Source organism: Talpa occidentalis, unplaced genomic scaffold (assembly GCF_014898055.3).
Source record: "Talpa occidentalis isolate TD23 unplaced genomic scaffold, MPIMG_talOcc4v2.1 talOcc4.2, whole genome shotgun sequence".
Lineage (NCBI taxonomy): Eukaryota > Metazoa > Chordata > Mammalia > Eulipotyphla > Talpidae > Talpa > Talpa occidentalis.
This window is the reverse complement of record NW_023602073.1, coordinates 119,456,194-119,480,439: the sequence shown is the minus strand read 5'-3', so window position 1 is coordinate 119,480,439 and position 24,246 is coordinate 119,456,194. Positions and strand designations below refer to the sequence as shown.

Sequence of the window (24,246 nt, the reverse complement as noted above, 5' to 3'; positions counted from 1 at the left end):
TTCCTGGAATACTAGTCTGTTCCTCACATGAACAATTTCTTCTAAACCTTTTGAGCTTAATTTGAATGTTACTTCTTCAGAGAAATTATCTCTACCTTACCTAAAAATTGTATTTCTTTCCTTGCTTATTTCTCTCTGGCCTCCTATTCATTCCTCTAATAGCACTTACTAGGTATTTGCTTATTCACTGTCTGCTACCATAGAACTTATATTCTAAGAAACAGATGCTTTTTGCCTTGAGTAATAGCAATAATAAATGCTGAAAAGTAGATGAATTAATATTGGTTTCTTCTTTTACTTCTATCATCAAACTTTAACTTCCAAATACTTGTCAGTGGACACTGGGAATTCCTTCTAAGCTAATCTGAAGTAAATATAGAAATTTTTACTTATATCTGGTATAACCTCCAATCTAACCCATTTTTTAGAGCAGGGATAGCTTTTCAGCTAGGTATCTCCTTAAGCTATAGTTCTGTATATGTCATTTGAAACAGACATCTTTATTATAGTTATTTTATCATTTATAAAGTGGTGCTTTATGTTTTATAGCACATAAAAGGTATGAATTGTTAGAATTACATATCATTTTTTACAATTGAAAAAAATGCACAATTTTTATTTTGTGATTACTTCAAATTTGATGTTTTATGGCTTTGCTATCTTAACTTTACTGCTTCCTCTACTGCATTTCTACTTACCTGTTAGGAAATTGATTTTCTGCCTGGTAAGACAATTCTCTTTCAGATACTATATAAAAGAGTAAGTTCTGTGGTTTTATTAGTCCCTTAAATGGGATGCATCAAATAATATTAAAATCTTTATAGTTGGATTGTTCAGAATTTTTTTCTTCAGATATTTTTAGTGGGTATTTCAAATGGCATTATTCTTATATGAGAAACAGATCATTTTTTAGATTGAGATGACATTGGTTCACAACTGTATATGATTCAGATATATAGGATCATACCCCTTCAGATGCATGTTACCACACCACACCCACCACCAAGGTACCTACAGATCATTTTAATGTTCACAATATATGACTATATAAATACATCTCTATAGTTATCACTTTTTTTGCCTGAACATGAAATAATTTTTTCTACAAATTAAACAAAGATTATAAAAAATTTAATTCCAGTAAAATTTGTTTTTCAAAGTTTGTAAATGTTCACCTCTTAATGAATTCTGTATAAAATATGTTTTGAATTTTCAGATTCCTTGTGTTGGTCAAATGTCTTTAAGGACCATATTTTTTGAGGTGAGGGTGATGATGCTAAGCCACAAAATCTGTATTCTTTGCATAGATTTGTTACTTTATCAAAATATAAGTGAAAACCATTTGCAATGATTATGTGTTAATATATATTGCAGCTTATATAAGAGTTAGGTAATCACTGCAACGTGTTTTGGTCAATAAGTAAATAAACAGTGATAGAAAAAGTTTCTGAGGGGGGCGGAGCAACATGGCGGCAAGGAGACGCTGCGAGTAAGATCTCCCATTAAAAAAAGTTAATAGGGAGGAAAAGCGGCAGGTCCCAGTGAGAACCGGGACATGGAAGATAAACGGGTGACGCCAACAAACTGCCCGAAGAAGAAAGTTGCCATAAAAGAGGACCAGAAGGGAGGGAAGCGCAGAACCCTGCTCCCCTCCCCCGCCCACAGAGGCGGCACTCTCCGACTGGCAGAGAGGAGGAAAACAACAAACTAAAACGACCAACAAGAACAAACTACGCAGCAAGCGGGACTGTGAGTGGAAAGGAACTATTGCAGCCACCACACCCCGTGAACGGGAGCTGTGGAGAACCCTGCAGGATCCACCACGGAGGTGAGCTCCGGGCGCCATTAAAGAGAGACCCCGCCCCCAGGGAGGAGACCAGCACCAGCACACAGCCCCGGGCTGCCCGGTAAGCCTGCGCGGAAAGCGGCGCGCTGGAAAAACAGGCGCGGAGCGCGGTCAGGATTGCGCAGAAAAGCGGCGCACTGGAAAACCAAGTGCGGATCGGAATCGGGATCGCGCGCGGAAAAGCAGTGCAGTTGAAAAGCAAACGTGGATCCAGATCGCAGCTGCCCAGGTCCCTGCACCTGCGACCTAGGCTTGCGGGGAAACGCGCGGAGGCCCTCACTGAGTGAGCAGGAATCAGGCGCCCAGGCACTGGAGCGGGATTCAAAAGGCGCCATTCCTGCGTCACTGAACTGGGCTACAGCCTGAGTCCTGGAACTGAGGGCTTTGGAACTGACACCCGGGACACAAAATTAGGGGCGTGGGTTCCCCACGACGGTGGGGCACAAGGCAGACACAGCACCCCAAAACCGTTGAGGTTTACCCTACCATTCCCGCTCTATTCCCTGTCCCACGGGGTGGAAAATCAGCTCCCCAAGGGCTCCAGGAGAGATCTCTGGCGCCACCTAGCGACTTGAAGCCAGCAGAGGCGCCTAGAGGAGCCAGTGGCCAGCTGGAGAGTTAGCCCACGCCGGGCCCCTTCCGACCAGTAGTCTGAGCCCACAGGGGGAGCGAGCACCCACAGCCGGGGCAGACCAGGCGCGCAGAAGAGTGTGCCTGAGACCGGACGTGCAGGGAGTGTGTCCCACTTCACCATCTTAGAACAGGGACATTTCTTCAGTAAAGACTACCTGCAGAAGGCTTCCTCAGGAGCCAGAGGTGAGCGGGGGAAGTTCGCCCACGCCAGACCCCATCTGGCCTGCAGTCCAAGCCCAGAGGGGGAGCAGGAACCCACCGCTGGGGCAGACCAGGCGCACAGGGGAGTGTGTCCCCACATCGGCATTTTAGAACAGGGACCTTTCTCCAGTAAAGACTGCTTGAAACTGACAGATGACTCCTGGAGGAACCAGAGGAGAGCAGAGAAGCTCACCCAAGATGCCGACAAGTCCCAACTACACAGTGTCCCAACGCATTCGGCAAATTAGAAAACAGACAGTAGGGAGGAGAAGAACCACACGCAACCTAGCAACTCCCCAGGGAAAAAGCACACCACAAAAAGAAAAGCAGCCCCCAGATTGCAACGACAGTAACTTGGAAGAACTTCTGAGCCTTCCAGAAAGAGAATTTAAAATTGCCGTGATTAAAAAACTGAGAGAAGTCATAAAGGAAAACAATGATAAGGGAAAAATAATCAACGATCAGAAGAATGCATTTGAGTCCCTAGAGAGGGAAAACAATGGTCAGAAGAATGAAATTGAGTCCCTAAAGAGGGAAATAAAAGAAATGCAGGAGATCAAAGAATTAATGGAAGAACTAAAGAATTCTGGGAAAAGCAATGAAAGCAGAATAGATGAAATGGAAGAACGAATAAGTACTCTTGAAGACACAGAAATAAAAAGAACCAAAACAGAAAAGGAAAGAGAAGTACGAAGGAAAAAGAACGAAGAAAGACTACGGGAACTATCTGACTCCATGAGGAAAGGAAATATAAGAGTTATAGGAATACCAGAAGGAGAGGAGAGAGATGTAGGAACAGAGAAAATATTCAAAGAGATAATTGAAGAGAACTTCCCAAATGTGAAGAAGGAGCTGAAAATTGATATACAAGAAGCAAGAAGAACACCAAACTTCCACGACGAAAGGAAAAATACAGCAAGACACATAATAGTAAAGCTCCCAAGAATCCAGGACAAGGAAAAAATAATGAAGCTGGCAAGAGGGAAGAAACAGATAACATTCAAAGGAAAGCCAATCAGGCTGACATCAGACTTCTCCGAAGAAACACTATGGGCAAGGAGAGAGTGGAGGGACATAGTCAACAGACTCCAAGAAAACAGATGCCAACCAAGAATTCTCTATCCCGCAAAGCTTTCCTTCCTCTTTGAAGAAAGAATATGGACCTTCCCAGTCAAACAGAAACTCCGGAATTTCATTACAACTAAACCCTCACTCCAAAAAATACTACAAGGAGTCCTAAAGTCAGAACCTCAGAGGGACGAATAACAATGAAAGAAGGCCAAAAAAAAAAAGTTATTAAAAGAATAAATAAATAAAATCAAAGGAAAGACAAACACAATGGCAAATACAGATGCTAACATATCAATATTAACTCTAAATGTAAATGGACTAAACTCTTCAATAAAAAGACACAGAGTTGCAGCCTGGATTAAGAAACAAAACCCAACCTTTTGCTGTCTCCAGGAAACACATTTAGCTACAAAAGATAAAAATAGGCTCAAAGTTAAAGGATGGAAAACAATCCTACAAGCAAATGGACCAAAAAAGAAAGCAGGAACAGCTATACTTATATCAGATAAAACAGATTTCAAACTCAAAAAGATAAAAAGAGACCCCAATGGTCACTACATTATGATCAAGGGGACAATACTTCAAGAAGAAATAACACTCATTAACATATACTCACCAAACGAAGGAGCACCAAAATATATCAGACAACTGTTGTCCTCTCTGAAAACAGACATCAGAGAAAACACATAAGTAGTGGGAGACTTCAACACACCACTATCAACAATGGATAGATCAACAAGACAAAAAATAAGTAAAGAAACCAAAGCTCTAAATAAGGACCTAGAGCAATTGGGCTTAACAGACATCTATAGAACACTAAACCCCCAAAAAACGGAGTACACATTTTTCTCAAGCGCACACGGATCATTCTCCAGGATCGATCACATACTGGGGTACAAGACAAACATCAACAGATACACCAAGATTGGAATCATATCAACCATCTTTTCTGACCATGAAGGCATCAAACTAGAAATAAACCATAAAAAGAAGGCAAGGAACTTTCCTACCTCATGGAGATTAAAAACCACACTACTGGAAGACCACTGGACTAATGAGGAGATCAAAGAAGAAATTAAAAAATTCTTTAAATTGAATGACAAGGAGGACACCAATATCCTAAATGTATGGGATGCAGCAAAAGCAGTAATAAGAGGAAAATACATAGCAATAGAAGCTCACATCAAGAAACAAGAAAGAACTCAAAGAAACAACCTAATCTCGAAGCTCTAAGATCTAGAAAAAGAATAACAAAAAAAACCCCAAAACCAGCAGAAGAAAAGAAATAATAAAAACAAAAGCAGAAATAAATGAAATTGAAACTAAAAAAACAATCCAAAAGATCAATGAAACCAAGAGCTGGTTCTTTGAAAAAATCAACTCAAAATGGATTAAAGAACTAGACATAAGACCTGAAACCATAAAATATATAGAAGGAAATATAGGCGAAACACTACGTGATTTGCACATCAAAGACATCTTTACAGACACATCACCCAAAGCAGTGATAGTGAAGACAAAGATAAACAGCTGGGACTACATCAAATTAAAGAGCTTCTGCACAGCAAAAGAGACAATAACAAAAACAAAGAGAAACCCCACCAACTGGGAGAACATTTTTGCACCCAACACTAATGATAAAGGACTGATCACAAAAATCTGCAAAGAGCTGATGAGACTCAACAACAACAAAGAAAATAATCCAGTCAAAAAATGGGCAGAAGAGCTAAAAAGAAACTTCTCTGAAGAGGAAATGAAAATGGCCAACAGGCATATGAAAAAATGTTCAACATCACTTGTCATCAGGGAAATGCAAATCAAAACTACCATGAGATACCATCTTACACCAGTGAGAATGGCACATATTAAAAAAACTAGCAACAACAAATATTGGCGAGGGTGTGGAGAAAAAGGAAATCTTCTGCACTGTTGGTGGGAGTGCAAACTGGTCCAACCACTGTGGAGAGCTGTGTGGAGATTTCTGGACCTACTAAACATAGAGCTTCCATATGATCCAGCAATTCCACTCCTAGGTATTTACCCAAAGGACACAGAAACATCAATTCCAAAGAGCACCTGCACCCCTATGTTTATAGCAGCACTGTTTACAATAGCTAAGCTTTGGAAACAACCCAAATGCCCAAAAATAGATGACTGGATCAAGAAGATGTGGTACATATATACCATGGAATATTACTCAGCATTCAAAAAAGATAAACACATGCAATTTGCAGCAACATGGATGGCGCTGGAAGGGATCATGCTCAGCGAAATAAGCCAAAAAGAAAAAGAAAAATACCGGATGGTCTCACTCATAGCAGGAATCTAGAAAACTTAAATAAGGGACCAGGAAAACGAATAACTATAAGGAAGTGAAAATCAAAATCAACAAAAAACTACGAACCAGAGACACTTTTAAGGGGGCGGGGGTGGGAGGGGTGAGATTGGGGTCAGAATGGGGGGGCTGCAATTGTATGGGGAATATAAAAATAAAATTTATTATTAAAATAAAAATAAATAAATAAGTAAATAAACTAAAAAAAAAAGTTTCTAAGTTGGCATTGGAGCTTTTGAACATGAATACTAACTATACTTTCTGTCTCTGGAGTTTTGGAATGTTCAGTGAATGAGCTATAAAATTCATAGGTTTTGCAGTTGCATTATGATGATGTCAACTTTATTTGAGCTTTCAAAACATGTTATTATTTTAAATTAATTGCATTAGAAGATGTTTAAATTTAGCCTTTTCAACCGCAAATGTTATTTTGACATTGAAACAATGTCCTTATTTTAATGACAATTTTCATTGATCCATATTAATTTTGTTTAATAAATTTAAACCCAATGTCCTTATTGGGTTTAACTGTTAATGGCACAACTTTTTGCTGACTCTGATATTTCTGACTTTGTTAGATGTTAAACCCATGCCTGTGTCCCTGATAAATATCTTCATGTCTTTTTAATTTATAAGAGTTGACAACATTCAATTTTCAGAAAAAGGAAAAATTTTTCATCTACCTCTCTACGTTCTTCTGACTGGCCAAATAGTTAAATTTACATAACACAGATTAACATAGAAAAAATTTAATTTTGTACATTGGGGATCACCCTTAGGAGACTGAAGGTGACCAAAGCAAACAGGTTTTTATAACTTTTTGAAAGAAAATAATAAATTTTTAAAACATTGATAAGATAATAAAACAAGCTTGAGGCCCAATTCTTAAAGAACTAGCAGTATTTGTTTACATTGATTTCTTTGCTCAGAATTCCCTCTTTGTTGTTAAGAATATCTCAACCTTCTGATACAGGGAAGATGTGTGGTTTTTTTTTTGGTTTTTTTTTTTGATATTTCTGACTTTAGTGGGGGTAGGAAAATCAGAGTGTCTTTCTTTCTTTTCTTTTTTTTTTTTTAAGATTTATTTATTTATTCATACAAGCACTGGGTATAGTCAGAAGCACAGGAGCGTGACAGAATTCACCAGAGCCAGAACGGGGAACAGAAAAGTCAGACTGATCAAACACACTGCTGAGGGGAGCAGCAGATGCAGCAGGAGAGAGGTCTGTCGCACCTTGTGGGACCCTCACTGCAGAGGCTGCGGGCAGCTTTGCAGCCCAGCGCTCAACTGCTGCACCACCAGGGGATGCCCCAGAGTGTGTTTCTTAACTCATTTCTGAAGCAATTAAAAATTTTAAATAATCAAAGTTTCAAAACTTTGAAAAATACCTATATAACAAATATTTGTACTGAATTTCCTTCATTGCTAGTCTGATAAATTATGTAAGATTTCGGATTGCCACTCTTCCTGCAATAAACCAAATATATAATCGTTTAGGTAAAGTTGTGTAAGTGCTTTGAAAAAGAATGGTACTCTATAAAATTCAACATGCTGATGGATATTGTTTGTTCTGATTTTAAAAGCCTTTTGTGTTACAGCTTATACGTATAATCAGTCTATAAATATTTTTGGTGATTAATCCTCCCTTTTATCAAATACTTATCTAGACCTTATGTCAAATCAGATATTTTATAGTTCTTCTCTTTCCTTATTGTATGTAACCTTGGAATTAAGATATATGTTCTGTAGATAAAATATGAATGACTTTTATTTTACATCCTGTTGACTGAGGAGATGGGGTGTATGAGATTGTTTTTTCCGATGTAAATTTCAAGTTGCAATTTTGCAATATTTAACTTAAAAATCAGAATAACCATTTTGCTTTGAATAATAAAACTTTATTTTCATCTAATTTTTACTCTTATATTTGAAATAAACATTTTTGACAACCAGAGGAAATAAATCACCTACTAGTTTAAGTACAGAAGAACAACAAAGGGAAATTAAATCCTCATTTCTCTAAACTTCTTTGATTTTTTCTTTAGTAAGTGTTTATCACATATTAAGAGAAAAAATAATTCTAAAATATAAGGAATAATCTATGGAAAATGTAGACATCATGGTGTTAAGAATCCACAGGTGTTCCAGCAATAAAAAGTCATGTAAGTATTTAGATACTCTCAAATTTAGAGATGGAAAGATACATTAGTTTGTCCAATAGCCCAAAGAGACCATGCCCAAAGACTTCTCTTTTATTTTCTAATAAGAAGAAAATAAAATTACTATATTAACCAACATGGAAAAATAAAACAATATGAGGAAACACAAATGGAAAACAAATAGTTAAGAAAATAGAAGGTTGACTAAATTATGCTTAAGAATCTGCTGCTAGTTTATGAAATCTTCCATTTTTGTTTTTCTGGTACCATATTATGATAGCCTGTCTAACCTGGACATTCGTACTAACAGCGTCAAAAAGAAGTACCACAAAAGTTTTCTGTGTAAATAATATATTTTCTTTGCATTTATAATACATTTACATTTTTCCTTCTCTTGAATGGAAGATTTTAAAAAAAATTTTCTATTTTAAACTGATAGAATATTTCTATAGAATATTTAGTGTTTCTATATAATAAATCTTTTGAAAAACAAGTTAATCATTATCCTCAAGTATGAAACGATTGTAGCGTTCACATACTAAAAATTTTAGAGATTAGATATGAAATATTATTGGCGATGGTTGGTGAATTTTGTAAGAAGGATGATGTTTTCTATTTTTCTCCTTTTTTCCTCAGTGGTATCAAGGACAATTCAAAATAGATGATTTGGTTTCTCATCCAATTTTTCATAGTTGTATGTAAGTCATAGGGTTCAAAGAAAGAGCAAGGGGAAGAAGATAACTTTAACTCATTAAGTAGATGAAACCTTTCTTAGGAAAGTGAAATTGTAGTTTTATGGTGACTTCATCATACTAGTTATATAATTATATACATTATATTCTGCCTCTAGAAATAATGCTGTGTGGTTAGAACTATGTAAAAATGGTCATTGTTAAAAAATAGCACTGTGAGATAAGAAAGGGAGTATTATATACAATCAATACATAGAATATAAAGTTGAATTCTTTCTGGTAAGACTTTTTCACTTTTTTGTGATAGTTATATTTTTAAATTTTTTATTGTAACTAGTTATACTACACAATAACACGGTATATGATGCTGAGATATATATAGGTTCACATCGCTTCAGATATGTTACCACACCACACCCACCACCAAGGCATCCATAGTCCTCTACTGGGCCCCCTTCTCTTTTTGCTCTCCATCTTCACTCTTCCTCTCTGGTAGCCTAAATTTTACAGTCAGATTTCTAGGACTTGTTTTTGTCTGACCTGTGTTTTGTTTCTCGATATTACACACATGAGTGAAACCATCAGTACTTGTTTTTCTCCTTCTGGTCTATTTCGCTTACATAATTCACACTAGTTACATCCTTGTTTTCACAAATGGCAAGGTTTGTTTTTTTGTTTTTGTTTTTGTTTATGTAGCTTATATATATATGTGTGTGTGTATATATGTATGTATATATATATATATATATGTGTGTGTATATATATAGTTGTATATATGTATGTATATGTGTGTGTGTGGTATAGTTGTATAGTATTCCAGTGTTTGTTTGTATACTGTGTCTTCTGGTCCAGTGTCTGTGGGAAACAGTTTGGAGGATTCTCAAAACATTAAAAATAGATCTACTATATGATCCAGAGCTCCACTCCTAGGTATCTACCTTTAGAATGAAAAAAACACTAATTTGAAGGGATGTATCCACTTTTATGCTTATTAAGCTCTATTTACAATACCCATGTTATATATAGAAATAGCCTAAATGGCCAAAGACAGATGAATAGACTAAGAAATTTTCTCTAAGAAGTGTATATTTCATTACAGGAACCTCACATTAAGATATATGAATGAGGATTTTTTTAAATGTGAAATACTTTAAGTAAATCATATGTAAGTGAAATCAAAACACTTGCAAGTGAATTATTTTATACATGGATACATTTACTGTTTAGTAAATTCTTTATGCCAAACTATGAACAATAACTGCCCATATTTTAGTGACACTTATATACTTGGAAGCTTTTGGTCATTTAAGTAACTTAATTTTTCCACATACATTTACAAACCCATATGTGTAATGTGTATTTATGTGTGTATATATAATCAATTTTGTATACATGAAGATGTACACAATTTCAGAGTTGTTTGAATTTTAACAAATATCTATGTCCACATATCCATCACGACAATCAAAATATAGAATGTTTTCATGACACCACAGAGTTCATTATAGTCCTTTGTAAAGTCATCTTCCTTTTATCCTCAATCACTGACATTTTCTTATTACTATGGATTAGGATTTCTCTACTTGCACTATTAATTTTGGGTTGATTAATTCTTGCTGCCAGAGGGGTGCTGTCCTGTGAACTGATGGATTTTTAGCAGCACTAAAAAATCCACTAGATGCCAGAACTTTCTTTGTGCCTCACTTCCCAGTTGTAATAGCCAGAAATGTCAATAACCATTGTAGAAATATCCCCAGGGGAACAAAGCCTTTGCGAACCACTGCTAAAGATTAGTTTTACCGGTTCTTGCTGTTCATACAAATAAAACCATATAGGATACATTCTTTATGCCTGCTTTCTTTTTCTCAGCATAATAGTCTTGAATTTCATTCAGTTTGTATGTGTACATTCACTTGTTTATTTTACTAAGTAAGACCCTGGTGGTGATAAACTACAACTTGGTTAAGTGTCCCCTCTTTGTTTATATTTTCTTTAAATACTTCAGCTGCAGGAAAATCTTTGCTAATTGTATCATGTCAGACCTTTCTGAGACTTTCTACTAGTTAATTAGCTACTGATTTAGAATCACATTTTCCCCTTTTGTCATGCTAGTTATTTCAAAATTGAATGTTGAATGCTATTAATTTTGCATTGAGTGCTGGATTTTTTTTTTTTTTTAGAGTAATGGACATTTTTGACTTCTTTAGTCAAGAAGTTAGTAGTGGATCAGTTTGGTCTTTCAAGACTTTCATTTTAGGGCAGATGAAGAGTTGCCTTTTCTTTATGATTTATCTAATTGGTGATTCTTACTAAGTCATTATAAGGTGTAACCTTTCTGGCACTCTACTAGTTGAGGAGTATTCTTCACTCTTTTTGAAACTTGGACATCACCTTGTCCTACATACATTCTCGGAGCTGTTCATTTTATAACTGCCAGCTCTCCTTTGCCCAACATTGTGGAGTTTTACTCTTCACTTGCACAGCTGATTACTTAGCAGTCAACATAATATACACTTATATAGATTTTTGGAGTTCATTCTCTGCTCTTCCTCTCCAGTACTCTGATCCACCAATTTTAGCCTCATCATTGTCTTTGCAATTTTACTTTTGTCTCTTCAACTCAGCAGTACCTACCTCCAACACACCCTTCCTTATACAGTGATCTTGAAAGTCCCTTCAAGAGAAAAACAAGACCAGTCATGAAGCTCATCTGTTTTGTTTCCCTCTTCTCTGACAGTTTTGTGTTTCCTATTGGCCAGTGTCTGAAAACAGTGGTTTGATATATTTTACCCAGTTTTGTTTATGGAAGGAGAACAAGACTATTCTCATTTGCTCTATTATGACCAGAAGCAATACTTTTTCTCCCCTCATTAAAAGCACAGAAATGTGGGGAAACAGAATTCTGTGCATCATTCACATCAATTCTCTGAGGACCACTAGTTTAGAGTTGTCATATTTCTATGGTACCATTCCTATGATTCCATCCTCTTGTCTTATTCTCCATATGCAAAAGCATTGCTAGAATAACACCTTGGCCTCTCTCTGGACATCCTCATATCTGCACAAAGTTGGAAGGCATGTTGGTAGATGAATTTGGGGGGAGGAATGAAAATTTGGGATTAGCCTAACTTGAAGAGTATACTTTCAAGCCTACTATTTGATTATATTTACACCTTTTCTACCATGTACAGTAAGGGGAGGCTTTTGGTGTCTTCTCACTGTGATTGAATAAATTTATTCAGTTCAGGAGAGAGCTGTGGAAGGCCATGTAGCAGCAGATCCAAGTGATGGTGCCAGTTTGCTGTGGCAGTACTAACACCAATATTTTGAACTCCATTTATCTACTCCTATTTATCACATGATCCCAAGCTTGGAGGGGGAAATAAAAGGAGTTAATACTCTCTTCTAACTCAGTAATTATCACAGATACACCTTTTTTTTGTTTGTTTGTTTGTTTTTGTTTTTTGGGGAGGGTGTTAACATATCAAATCACTGTTTTTAACTGATGGCTAGGGGAAACTAACCAAAAATTATAAAGGATGCAGAGTCTCTTTGTTAAGTAGTCATGCAGATTCCAGTTCAGCATTTCTTTATTACCTCAAATCCAATTCCAGGTATGTGAAATAGGGTCCTTCAGCTCCTCCAACTGGTAAATTCAGATGCATCCTATATTTGCTGTTTCATTACTGTTTACAATTATACTGCCCTGTGCTCTTTTCCTTAAAATGAATTGATGAGAAAGTGAAACAGAATAGCAAATATGAAAGGAAAGAAACTGGAGAGCAAGAAGAGGAGGGTATACAGCAGGAAGGAGGGAAAGTATAAATTAGAAATTATAAAAAATAATGATTTATGAAAGATCTATATGGACACCCTCTATTTGAAATAGGTAGTAGAAAAGGCAGGTTTAGATATGGATAGAGGAGATGTCATAGAGAAATAAAGAAAAAAGAATTGCTTTTGCCTTTTCAGTCATGCAAAACAAAGTGATTTTTATTGGACTCTAGGTAGATTATTCTTGGGAAATAAGTAATGTAACTATGCTGATTGGAAACAATAAAATTTAATTGTAATGCTGTTGAGTTTGGTCTTTTACTAAGTTTATAGTAAGACAGATTTAACACTAAAATTTTGTTCTTAATAGCATAGTTTTCAACAAAATTATCAGCTTGGCTTATTTCTTGAGTTTAGATGAAAGGTTTTGAGAATTTTTATTAAAAATAATCACTTTCTTCTTTGATTTAATAAATTATTTTTCTCCAATTTTTGCTTGGTTAAGACTATTATGATATGTTAAGGTGCATTATCATCTTGATGTTCAAAAGAATATATTAGATTAGTACTAAATACCAGAATTATACATTATTTCAGCAAAACAATTCTTTTTTTTTTTTTTTTAATATTAAATTTTATTTTTATATTCCCCCATACAATTGCAAACGCCCCATTCTGACCCCAATCCTTCCCCTCCCGCCCCCCCCCCCCCAAAAAGTGTCTCTGGTTCATAGTTTTTTGTTGATTTTGATTTTCACTTTCTTATATTCATTTTCCTGGTCCCTTATTTAAGTTTTCTAGATTCCTGCTATGAGTGAGACCATCCGGTATTTTTCTTTTTCTTTTTGGCTTATTTCGCTGAGCATGATCCCTTCCAGCGCCATCCATGTTGCTGCAAATTGCATGTGTTTATCTTTTTTGAATGCTGAGTAATATTCCATGGTATATATGTACCACATCTTCTTGATCCAGTCATCTATTTTTGGGCATTTGGGTTGTTTCCAAAGCTTAGCTATTGTAAACAGTGCTGCTATAAACATAGGGGTGCAGGTGCTCTTTGGAATTGATGTTTCTGTGTCCTTTGGGTAAATACCTAGGAGTGGAATTGCTGGATCATATGGAAGCTCTATGTTTAGTAGGTCTAGAAATCTCCACACAGCTCTCCATAGTGGTTGGACCAGTTTGCACTCCCACCAACAGTGCAGAAGAGTTCCTTTTTCTCCACACCCTCGCCAACATTTGTTGTTGCTAGTTTTTTTAATATGTGCCATTCTCACTGGTGTGAGATGGTATCTCATGGTAATTTTGATTTGCATTTCCCTGATTACAAGTGATGTTGAACATTTTTTCATATGCCTGTTGGCCATTTGCATTTCCTCTTCAGAGAAGTTTCTTTTTAGCTCTTCTGCCCATTTTTTGACTGGATTATTTTCTTTGTGTTGCTGAGTCTCATCAGCTCTTTGCAGATTTTTGTGATCAGTCCTTTATCATTAGTGTTGGGTGCAAAAATGTTCTCCCAGTTGGTGGGGTTTCTCTTTGTTTTTGTTATTGTCTCTTTTGCTGTGCAGAAGCTCTTTAATTTGATGTAGTCCCAGCTGTTTATCTTTGTCTTCACTATCACTGCTTTGGGTGATGTGTCTGTAAAGATGTCTTTGATGTGCAAATCCCGTAGTGTTTCGCCTATATTTCCTTCTATGTATTTTATGGTTTCAGGTCTTATGTCTAGTTCTTTAATCCATTTTGAGTTGATTTTTGTGTATGGTGTGAGGTAGTGGTCAAGCTTCATTCTTTTGCATGTAGCGACCCAGTTTTCCCAGCACCATTTATTGAACAAACTTTCTTTGCTCCAATGCATAGTCTTTGCTCCTTTGTCAAAGATTAGTTGACCATAAATCTGTGGGTTTATTTCTGGATTTTCTATTCGATTCCATTGGTCTGTATGTCTGTTCTTGTTCCAATACCATGCAGTTTTGATGATTATGGCTTTGTAGTATAGTTTGAAGTCTGGGAGTGTGATGCCTCCATTTCCTTCTTTTTTTTTCAGTAGAGCTTTGGCTATTCGGGGTTTTTGGTGATTCCATATGAATTTCATCAATAATTGTTCTATTTCTTTGAAGAATGCCATTGAGATTTTGATTGGAATAGCATTGAATCTGTATATTGCTTTTGGTAGGATGGCCATTTTAATAATGTTTATTCTTCCAATCCATGAGCAGGGGATGTCTTTCCATTTCTTTGTGTCTTCTTCTATTTCTTTTAACAGTGTTTTATAGTTTTCTTTGTATAGGTCCTTTACCTCTTTTGTTAGATTTATTCCCAAATATTTGATTTTTTTTGTTTCAATAATAAAAGGGGTGGTTTTTTTGATTTCTTCTTCTTCAGATTTATTGTTTGTGTATAGGAAGGCTACTGACTAGCAAAACAATTCTTTATGTGTATATTTGAGTTGCATATGTATATGTATTTATATATTCATGTATTTGAGAGAGTATGTATATAGCTTTGATATGTAAAGATTTGTGATATTTTGTAAATCAGTAAATATTTATATAAAATATGGTTTTATATAAATTATATAATTTTCTACATGATAGACATGAGGATACATAGCTGATATTTTAGATTTAAATAAAATGAAATTTAGGTCATAGGAATGATATGTATATCCTGACTTGATTGTACTATTATAATATATATATAAATATACATACACATTATGCATACATATGTGTGTACACTTGCATATACTTTCTGATACATAAATTTTATGATGTCAGGTGACCTTATCTGTCTTGATTATTATAGCCATGTAGGAAAAACTCCACACATATTAATTGAATGCATTTTACAAAGATTAGATGGAAAAGTCAAGTTAAAGTAGTTTGATATGATATAAAGTTTAGTTTTTAAAACCTGTAAGAATAAGGACTTGCTTTCTTTATTATAATTTTATTTTCTTTAAGAAAAGGTAAAGAGTTAATTGAAACCCTCTCTGTTATGGGGTTGAGCATTAGTATCTTCCTGATGGGATTTATAGGACTAACTTAGGGTTTAGGCAGATGCATCTTGCAGCATTAATGCTCCCAGATCAAAACTCTGGGCAGAAGCAATGTGACCTTTGATCCTGTGTTTTCAGAAGGTGCTTGTTACCTTTAATCTCCTAAATCTCCTTCAAAGAAAGTGGTAAAAAGAATGAGTTGATGCAATCACCAACTTCCCCCATGCTTTTCTAGAAAATGAGAGAACATAGTTGCTGCTTTTTATTTTTCACTTCCTACATATATGTTTATGAGGTAATGTATATGTATGTATGTATAATAGTGTGTATACATGTGTATATCCATATACATACACATACATGCTTTTTTAATGACATTTAGATTTTTCTTTAACAATATTTATAGATTTTTTTAATACAAAATAGCATGGGAATAAAGTTTAAGTGGAAGATAGAAAAATTTCATGGGCAAAATAAAATTAAAAGTATATGTAAATGGTAATATATTCATGAAATTGCTTATAAAGAAAAGAAGTTATGTTTTAGCCATACTATTTCATCCTCATTCATTATTTTCATTTTTCTTCAAGAAGAGAAATAATTGATTAGAGGTTGCCTACATTTATGCTTTTTTTTGCTTTATAAGAAATGAATAAAATTATACCCAAATATACATGAAGAATTAATGTAATATTCATGTCAGTCTGTGTAATAAAACCTTAAGAACCACACTGTCTATTAAACCAAATATTCAGTAATGAATCATGTTTATGTAAGAAAATTCAAGAATTATGGTTATAAATCAATAATCCATTTTTTGAGCTTTTAATAAATGTGGTAATTAGCAATCAATGATAAATATATAATGAATGAAAAATGTCTGTTTTCCTTTGAAAGCCATATATATGCTATACATTTGTTGGAATTTGTAATTTTAAACAACATTAATACTTTACAGTGCATCTAGCTTGTTATAATAATCAGCTATCTTTCTTATTAGACAATGATCTTGGCAAACTTTTACTGCGCTTCAAAGTATCTGACAAACAAACTGAGTGGATAGAAAACTGTCGAAGACAATTTTGCAAAATGATGAAGGCCAAACCTGATATAATCAGTGGAGGTGGTGAGTACCTTGTTTAATTTTTGTGGGGATTTTGTGTGGCAGTTAATAGAGACTGTGTTCCCAGAATATGAGTACTGGCATGTCCAGAAATGCATAATACTGATTCCAGGACTCCACTAACTTCTGAGAAACTTTGTGATCCTGAGGGGGAAAACAATAAAATCTGAGGACCTATTAAGTTTTTTTAAAATAAAAGATCTTGGGAAGCAAGATTGAAACTGTTCTACTTTTGCCTCAGTAGCAGTATGTTTGGTTTCATCAGACTTCACCCAAATACACCATCATACTGCTATATTATTAGCAGTTTTATTGAGTGTTTTGAAACACTGCTCCATCCAGTCAAATAAATTTATTGACCCTAAGGAAATGTTGTTTTGAAGTAGTGTTTTCTAAACTTGCAAAAATATTTTTATATTTAGACATTTATATGTGTATTCATGTTCTAAAATCATTTTTAATTAACATTATTTTTAATAAAGAAGGTCTAAGAAAAATTCTAATGTTATACAAGATAGACTTCTTGAAAATTACAATTTAAAATAACTATCCACTATATTGACCATGGCTTTCATATTTGTATCATTTGTTATAAAATTAAAAATTAGAATTAAATATAATTCTATCTTTTGTTTTTGAAGAAATAATATTTTTTTAGGGAATGATTTTATGTATAGTATTATCTATCCAGGCCAGGAAAGAATCACTTTTCACTTCTAAGTCAGACAGACAAATTTTACTTTTGTCCTCAACATTATTGACTTTTCCTCTGACAGAGAGGAATCTATTTCAACCTTTTGTTAGGGGCCTCCCCGGTGGCGCAGCGGTTGAGCGCTGGGTTGCAAAGCTCCCTGCGGCCTCTGCAGCGCCGGTTCGATCCCGGGCTGCTCCCCGCCCACCGGAGGAGGGTCCCACGTGGCGCGCAGACCTTTCCTGCCGCCCCCGCCCGCCGCTCCCCTCAGCGGTGTACCTCGGTCCCTCTGCCTGTTCTGCTCTGGCTCTGGTGAATTCTGTCACCCTCCCACGCTTCTGACTGTACCCAGTGCATGTATAAACAAACAAACAAATAAATAAAATATGTGTGCCTCTTAAAAAAAAAAAAAAATTAACAAATTTTCTATAGAAGTTTTAGATTCACAACAAAATTGAGTGGAAAGTAACAGAGTTTATATATATATATCCTGTTCCTACACATATACCACTTCCCACAATCAACTATCAATTCTTGTTACCCTTACTAGAATCAATGAACTTGCATTGACACATCATTAACATACAAAGTCCATAGTTTATAATAGGTTCTAGAGTCTGTGAATTTTGACAAATGTATAATGACATGTATCCAGCAATATTGTGTTACACAGATGGGTTTCATTGCCCTAAAAATCCTGTGCTTTTCCTATTTGTTCCTCCCTCTCTCCCAGCAACCTGACTAGCATACTTTTTTTTTTAATATTTATTTATTTATTTATACAAGCACTGGGCACAGTCAGAAGCACAGGAGGGTGAGAGAATTCACCAGAGCCAGAGCGGGGAACAGAACAGGCAGACCGACGAAATACCTGCTGAGGGGAGCAGCAGGCGTGGCAGGAGAGGCCTGCACACCATGTGGGACCCTTGCCAATGGCCTGGGATCTTACCAGCGCTGCAGAGGCTGCAGGCAGCTTTGCAGCCCAGTGCTCAACCGCTGCACCACCAGGGGAGGCCCTGACTAGCTTACTTTTGATCATTTTGCCTTGAACAGATAACATAAGTTGCAAAGTATAATGTATTCTGATTTTAAAAAGGGAGTAAGTTGTGCATAGATCCTAGCCTTGGAGTTCACATATTTTTTTTTTTCTTGTATGTGTGAATAATGATGATCAGATGATATAGCCTAATTAGTTATAATTTTCTGTCTGTATTGAAATCATTTAGCAAATTCTGAAGTAATCCTTAGAGGATCTAAAGATAACAGATGACTTTTTTCCAGTTTTACATTGAATGGATTCTCAGTGAAGCTATTAAAATTTAATTTACATTGGGAACATTGTTATGAATATTAAAAGGTATGTGCTTTGAATTGGACCCCCTTAAGGGTGTAACTATGAAAATTCAGATGAATTTTATCTTCTAACTAGCTTGTGATACAGAGATGTATTATCATGGATTATTCTTGACCTTTAATATTCTAATTATTCTTTTGTTTACTACAGCTTTAGTAGAATTGCTTGAAAAATTCGTGTTTCATCTCTCTGAAAGCCCATCTGAATGCTACTTCCCCTCAGTGGAATACACAGGTACATTTTAAACATTTTGAATTTTGAAACACAATGTGCAAATAGGTAATATCTCAGAGATGTACAGATTATCAATAAAACAAGTTTTCCCATCCTAAAATGCTCTCACTTGATGCAACTGCTTCCCAGATACCTTTTCATTTCTTGTCTGCAAATACCTGAGTTTCCTTGTAACTATGACTCCTTTTTGAAAGTGGGCTTAAGGCATATTTCTTGACTTCTGAATTTACCCACTATCCTCCAATTTTTTCATCTGCTTATTCTGTTTTGCCTACCTTATGTATTGATGACTTCTAGATTTACTCTTCTACTGAAAGATCTAATATAAATATCATTCTCATGTTTTCAGCTGCCTAATAAATAAACATCACCTGAATGTACTGTAAATACCCTCAAACTTGAAATGTGCAACAGGGTCTTCATCTCAACATACTTATTGATATCATCTTTCCTTCATATTATCTGTTTGGGTGGATAGTATAATCGCCAATGGTATATTTGAGCCAGAAACTGAGGAATCATAAATTCTAAGTCCATATCCCTTCCAATTGTCAAACCCTGGTCCTCCCTGGTAGCCTAGGAGTTAAGTCTCAGCACCATCACTGATATGGCCTGATGTTAATTCCTGGCCAGAGAGCTAACAACCCACATGGCACAGTAGACCTTTCCTGTCTATCCTGCTGCTCCCCATAGCAGTGTATTTCAGTAGATCCACCTGTTCTGCTCCCCACTCTGTCTCTGGTGAATCCTCTCACCCCCCGCACCTCTAGCCCACACCCTGGTTCTTACACACACACACACACACAAATCAAACCATATTCATTATTCTTAATATGTCTCAATTTTATCAATTTAATGTTGCTATTTTAGTTTAAGCCATTATTTCTTAACTATGATATTACTACAGCCCCTTTACCTGGTATCTCTAATTGGAGTCTGACTTCTTTTCAAATGGACTTTTTATAAAGAAGTAAAGTAAACAAACAGACAAAGCAAAATGAAAACAAACCCATGGATTCTGACAACAGAACTAAGGTTACTAATGTGAAATGTGGGAGGTAGCAAAGGACAGAGGGAGTCTATGGAGGAATGCTAGTATTTGACTGTGGCTGTGGTATGTATCATACATTAGAGAAAGTGTTTGAACCTGTGCTACTAAAACACAGGCAGAGTTATAAACCAGTTAACTCAATTAAAAAATAATTCATTTTCAAAAGTATTCTTTATGTTGTTTTCAGATTAGCTTTGAGCTCAAATGTGACCCACTCATTTCTCTATCCCTTAGAAACTCACCATTGACCATTGCATAATGTTTAAATTCTTATAGTAATTATTATTCCCTTTCCTCCTTTAGTATCATCCCTTTCTCTCTATGCCTTATATTTATTTCTCAGGAAGACTAAATCAATAACAGCACTACCAACTTTTTTCTCCAACATTTATTCAAAACATTTATTCAAAAGTAGATCTCTGTAATAGAACTTTTTTAAGCATGGAGATACAGCAGTAAATAAAAATGGGGAAAAAAACACATTACCTTTGTGGAGTATACCTTTTGGTAGGAAGAAAAACAGTAAATAAATAAAAGTATGTCAGTATGTCAAATAGTATGGTGATAAATGGAAAATACTCATTAGGGTATGGGTGAGAATTACAGTCTTAAACAGTGCTAAGATCAGCAGAAGGTAGGTAAGGTAATTGATACCTCTGGGCAATTTTGTGTGTTCATATATGAGACACTTCTTATGTGTTATCATCATCCACCCCTAGAACTACTGTTGTAGTAGGCATAATCATTACATTTAAAATCAGGTAACTGTTCTCAGAGGTAGGAAAACAGAAATTGTAAAAAGAATTTTCAAGAAAAGAATTTGCGAAGAAAAGTATAGTTTTATGAATGAACCAGAAATACATGTATGAAAAACATATAGGGGTTAATGAACATGTCTCTGAGTAAGAAAAGTAATCATGGAGATTATGGTTAGAGTGTGGAGTGTGTATTTCTCCAGTCTTTGTTATAGAAATCTCCAATTTCTGCAGCTCTTTGGCACATTGTTCTTTTGGGTTGTATTTTCTGTATATAACCTAAAATTAACATTATGTCATATAGATTATTTAAATACTCAACAAGACTGATTGCTTAGAGTACATGCATTTAATGCCCTCTTCTCTTTCTAAATTATGCTGAATGAGATCTCAGATGTTGGCTTTGTTGAATATATTATCGAGTCAGATAAACCCTGAATGTGAATTTAAATTCTTTAAAGGTTCCAGCTGAACAACTATCTTTGCTGGAGTTTTAGAGTACAGCTGAAAATAAAGTGACTTCCTGTTGATTGATTGTTTAATATTTATTATTATAATATGGTAAGCTTGTTGCTAGTTTTGTTTTCTTCTCATAACTTTAGATATCCTTATCTTTTATCATTTATTTTTTGGCTGGTGGAACAATGTCTTGCTATTATAAAATTTCACTCTATTTACTTTAAATAAATAAAACCATGTTTTGCTATAAAAGATGTTTCAAAGCAAATGCTGAATAGATATATTCAATGTTTTTTCATGTTTCTTGAAATGAGAAATTGATTGTCTTTTTAAAAATGACAGCTTGCTAAACCCTAAGGTAGCTGAAATTAGAATAACACAATCATCCATCTGTTGTTAGCACCCTCAGGATTTCAATTCATTATAAAATTCTCAAATCTGGAAAAATCAAATTAGTTTGGCTGTTTATCCCCTTAAAGAAAGAGAAGAGAACAAACAGCTAAGGTTCTGCTCATTTGAAATTTGAAAATTCATACAGGTATCTTTACAAATTTTAACAGATATTAACTTCTGTCAACTCAAATCCCTGGAACGACTTGGTTTTTTTCCCCACTGTAATTGTTTCTTTGAAATGATAAATTATGTAGTCCTTTCAGAGTAGTAAATATCTTACCCCTTTGCTCTTTATGTTATAAATCAAGGAGTTGGGGAAGAGAATCAGAAATTTTTGCATTGTTTTGCTACTGGACCGTCAAGATACTTTTGAATGTAATATGTACGGTTAAATGGCATCTATACCTTTTTTGGTGATTCAGAAAATATGCTGCTTTCTATCAGAGATTTATAGAGCATATTTATGAGTATGCCCAATAATCAAGGTGTGGTCCATCCTTGAGGGAAATAGGACATACACCTAAAATGATGAATTAAGTTAATGCAGCATATAGTTAGAAAGTGAAAGAAATGAAGGGAATCTGACAATTTTCAGTTGGTTTTCCTTGTCTCCAAAAATATGCTAGGGCCTTAATTAAGTATGCTATTTGAATTGGCTCATTGTCAAATGAAGGAGTTTGTTTGAGTGTCACAGGTGTTCAGTAGGAAGAGTGATCAGTATTGACTAGTGCCATTGAGAAAGACAAGGAGGAAGCAATAATAGAGCAGGAGGAGTGACACTTGTGCTGCCTCCTGGGCTATTACAGCTGAAAGAAACAGGAGAGGAGAAGAGTCTTCCGAGCAAGGGTAATTGTATAATCAAAGACAAGGAAAGAATAATGCTTTTTTCCCCAAATAACACTGATTATACCTATTAGGAGGATGAGCATCTTAGAGTTGCTTGGTCACAAGGAATTGAATTTTATGGCAGCAAAATTTAATAAAATGGATAGGTGTTAAATGCATGTTAAAAAAGAAGCAACAGAACCTGCAGACTCACAGAGAAGGCAGGAGGTGGGAAGATCCATATTAACCAGTTGATTTGGCGGGGCCGGCCACCAAGAATTCCCTGGTAAGGACAGATACAGCAGGGTTTCAGAAGAGTCAGTAAACAGCCATGCAGTAACTGCTTTTCCAACCATGGATTTGTCCTTCAGTGAAGAAATTCTTTACTCTTCTAAAAATTTATTTTTTTCCACACCATCAGTCAAGTGCCAGGCAGAGTAGATTTAATTTCTTCTACCACTGCTCTCGGTGTTAGTTTGCAAACCAAAAATAGAACAGAATGCATTGCCAGAGGTGAGTGGTTTCAGTAAATAATAAGTAAATTTTTCAATTCATTTTATTCTGAGATAATTATATTTATAATCAAAATGATTGGTTATTTTGAACAATTAATATTAATGCTGAGTTTGAATCTAGTATTGTTAAGTAAACAGAGTAAGTATGATGCTACAAGTGTCATTGCTTGGTTGATCTTTTTTAAAACAATCTATTTCCTTATGCTTTTCACAGTGACTAGGGAGTGATTTTTATTTTCTATTGACTTCAGTCTACAGAGAATATTTTAAGTCTGTATCTATTTTCATCACTGTCTTCTGGTTTGACATGTAAAGCACAGTTTCTTTTGTTGTTGTTCATTGGATGGTAGTTTATTATTTTATTCACTCAGCTACTTGTTCTTTGACTCAATGCTTATTAAGCACTTAGGTACACCACAAGTTGTTGTGCATATGTCAATAATTACTTATTGCCAGTCTGAATAAAATCCTGCAGGAAATTAAAAAAAAATAAGAAATGAAGAGTTTCCAGAAAGAGGAAAGACTCAGAAAATGTTTTAAGGGTATATGTTAAAGGTGAGATTTTTAGCTTGTGCTTGATATGCTGTTTGACAACTTGACAAACAAAAAGTTAAGTGAAATAATCTTTTGTTACATACAACCTGAGCTAAATGCAATTACAAAGTAGGAGTTATAATCTCAGAAATAAAAACATGGACAGAAGTAAACAGACACTTTTTCAAAGAAGATATTCAGACCACACATGAAAAATGTTTATCATCACTTATCAGGAAAATGTAAGTAGAGATCACAGAGATACCACCTCCCACTTATGAGAATGGCCCATATGGAAAAGACCTTAGGAAACAACAAGCACTGGCAAAGAACCCTCCTGAATTGCTGGAAGGAGTGCAGACTGGTCTAGTCCTTATGGAAAGCAGTATGGAGGTGTCTCAAAACATAAAAATGGTTCTGCCATAGACCCACTAATTCCACTCTTAAGTATTTACCTGAAAAATTTGAAAACACTATTTCAAAAGGAAACCTGCATTCTCATGTTCTTTGTAACACTACATACAGTAGCCTAAGTATGAAAACAAGCTAAGTGCCTCAAAACAGATGAGTGGATCAAAAAAGATGTGTGTTTACACACAAAC

The 24,246-nt window shown here is 35.3% G+C and overlaps 1 protein-coding gene across 2 annotated transcripts in view; it reads left to right on the top strand.

Annotated features, from left to right (window-relative positions):
- TBC1D32 (TBC1 domain family member 32) overlaps positions 1-24,246 on the top strand; it is a 170,609-nt gene that overhangs the window by 109,508 nt on the left and 36,855 nt on the right. For both annotated transcript variants that reach the window (XM_037520316.2, XM_037520315.2), the window contains 2 exons: positions 16,711-16,836; positions 19,029-19,112. In XM_037520316.2, coding sequence (XP_037376213.1) covers positions 16,711-16,836; positions 19,029-19,112 — 210 coding nt within the window. The remainder of the gene's footprint in view (positions 1-16,710; positions 16,837-19,028; positions 19,113-24,246) is intronic.